Raw genomic sequence first — 2,948 nt, forward strand, 5'->3', positions numbered from 1 at the left:
ATTTACCATGGTCTAATAAAGCCATTATATGCATCTTTTGACGATTTTAAAACCTAAAAATTATAAAGCGTTGCAACGCGAAACGATTGAATAATTTGGAGAGTTCTGTTTTTGTCGTTAAATTTTGTGAAACTACGAAGATTGCTTATATAAGGTATAAAATACGACTGGTATGTGTACTTGGCGGAATAGCTCAGTAGGCTAAAGCGTTTTTACTTCAGGACTCTGGCAGGACTCCAGGGGTCACTGGTTCGAAACCTGCTCCGGGCAATGTTCTTTTCCTTTTTTTAATTTTATTCTTGATTTTTTACTGGAGCTTTTACGATCCAATGTTTACATTTATCAATATAAAGCATTTAATGAATAAGTTAAAAAATGCCAAAATCTGTGAAAAGGCCCCTTTAAAGCCTTTTTTAACAAGTAAACACTATAAAGTGGCAAATATCTGTATCTCTTATAAATAAGCAAAATAGTAATTATAGCGAAATGATTGGAGATGGGAGGCTACAGCTCAATGATTTACATTTGTCGTATTTGTTTTGTTGTTTTTTAAACCTATTTATTTTAGCTCGATTTGCATAGAAAGCTTAAGGCTTATTTGAAACGCTCTCGAGTCCGTTTCCTGGGACTAGAACCAGTACTTCGTGTCTATGGGGGAAATATAGAGCACGCTCTAACACTAGGGATCGAACACATGACCTCCCGGTCGCTAGGCGGACACCATATCCACTACACTACTGCGACCTCTATTTGTCTTATTTGCCGCATCATAATCTCGCTAAACAGCTTATTTTACAAAAAGCAAGCAGCAATAAGTACTAAATGCGTTTTCAAAAGTGATATACATATATGTCCACAATACAATTATTTTGCGCTACTGTGTAGATTTTGATGAAAAGGATTACAGTCCGTATATTTCCTTAAATGCGTGTACTTTTAATTATTGTTACATTGTTCTTTTTTTAGATGCCGTCAAACAAAAAATGTGGCCAGCACCTTATATGGAAAGCAATGGCTGTCGTTCCTTAACGCAATCTTCCACGCGAGATAATAAGAACAAGAAATGGAAACGCAGATATCATGTTGCGGACTCGAGCACCGAAACAGCATACACGCAATATGGACGCAGTATAGCGGTGTGCCATAGAGACCACACGCACGATGATAAAACTCGTCATGAACATTTATATAGTTCTCCTAACGCAAATGCTCAGAGAAAACACAAAAGAAACATGTATAAAACACGAGTCGAAAATGCGTGTAACTCATACCATACTGAAAACGTATTTGAAGGAACTAAACACGATAAACGTAAGTGCACGAAGAAATACAGTTCTAATGTTAACATGAAAAATGATTTGGGTGTGGCAAATAATTATTGGAGCTTAGCAGAAAGTTATTGTTGCAAGAATATGCCATTTTTGAAATACGGACACACCCAAAATATCAATACAAAATGTTTTAACACAGGGCGACAACAGCTCGTGGAAGAAAACATGACACGTCGTGTTCCATACCAACACATGAAGCATAAAGAGACCCCACCAAGAAAGGATCCATTAAAACGCGCGAATAATATAGATGAACGCAATAACATCGCAAGAGGCAGTACGGATAACTCCGGTGTTGTACCTCGCCGAGAGAAGACGCCTAGTGCCACGTTGAAAGATACGCATAATCCAAATCTGTTGAAAGTAGACGCAAACAAAAGAAATAATCCAGACAGTTCTACGCCACTTGGAGGTATATGGGTAACAACTGTAACTGCACTGGACGAACGAAGCGAAGAGCAGATAGTAATAGATCTTACTGGTGATGATGATTTTATGAATGGAGTCCAAAATTTCGAGGATCATTCGGAACAATCAGAAGAGTCGGTGTCTAAAACTTTAAACCAATCGGCAGTAGATATTGATAGGACCAACTGAGGAATCGGAAACATTAGATGCCTAAAAATTCGAATGAGATAGTTATAAACGATACTATTTTTACTAAATCTGGTAAATCTGCTCCACACGCCTTCGATTTCCTTGTGTTTAAAGACGTAAATTTAATCGAAATTAAAGACCCATACACCGAAAGCTTAATATAACAAGTGAATGAACTCAGTGGCTCAGAGTCCTTATATTCCATGCGTTATGGAATTGTTACACATACATCATCTGTGAAAATACGAGCACCTTGGTTCCATGTGATTTGATTATACATGGTAACAATCTTGAGCAAGCGCGTTTGTCTGAGACGAAGTGAACGATACAATATTTCTCTTCCAAAGTATTGATGGTCTGTTGCTTAAACGAAAAGAGGCAGTATAACTTTACACCGTGTCAGTGCCTTGATTTGTTATTGTTCAGTTACACTAAATTATTTAAAATATATGACAAAACTCAAGAAATAAATTCACGGAACAGTTTTATCTTTTTGTTCACGCTAAACCACGTTAAGATTCAATTAATTCAATATCATTTGAAATACTGTACTATGCACATGGTTTCTTCCAATTTTTGTAAGAGGACATATCTTGTATTAAGGTTACCATAGGGTCCCATTATAAAACTGACAGCCTTTAACGCATTTTTCTTGCCTTTCCGACGTATAAATTTTTTAGAACCTGGAATCATTTTAAAGATGGATCTGTCCTGTTCCAATAACTGCAATCAAAAACATACCGTCTCGCAACTTCTAAGAAAGTAAATCGCTGTCGAATGGACCCACCGTAGAAAAACGTGTTTCGACAAAAGCCCCACGCAATAGAAAAGACACCACTAAAAGTTCATCTTTTAAGTTAGCTTCCATTCCAATGCATCAAAGTACTCCAGACACATACAGGATATTGCAATAACCACAAAAGACATGTCTCACATTGTTAAATGGCTTTTATTCAAGAAGAGAAAAGGAACTCTTTAGCAATAGGCACTACTTTCGAGATATACCACGTGTCACGTAAT

The 2,948-nt window shown here is 36.9% G+C and overlaps 1 protein-coding gene across 2 annotated transcripts in view; it reads left to right on the top strand.

Annotated features, from left to right (window-relative positions):
- Positions 1–2,412, top strand: part of LOC127859443 (uncharacterized) — a 10,979-nt gene extending 8,567 nt beyond the window's left edge. For both annotated transcript variants that reach the window (XM_052396828.1, XM_052396827.1), the window contains exon 6: positions 967–2,412. In XM_052396828.1, the coding sequence (XP_052252788.1) occupies positions 967–1,928 (962 nt within the window). In that variant the 3' untranslated portion in view covers positions 1,929–2,412. The remainder of the gene's footprint in view (positions 1–966) is intronic.
- Positions 2,413–2,948: the final 536 nt, after the last annotated feature.

The sequence above is a fragment of the Dreissena polymorpha genome, chromosome 15 (genome assembly GCF_020536995.1).
Source record: "Dreissena polymorpha isolate Duluth1 chromosome 15, UMN_Dpol_1.0, whole genome shotgun sequence".
Taxonomy (NCBI): domain Eukaryota; kingdom Metazoa; phylum Mollusca; class Bivalvia; order Myida; family Dreissenidae; genus Dreissena; species Dreissena polymorpha.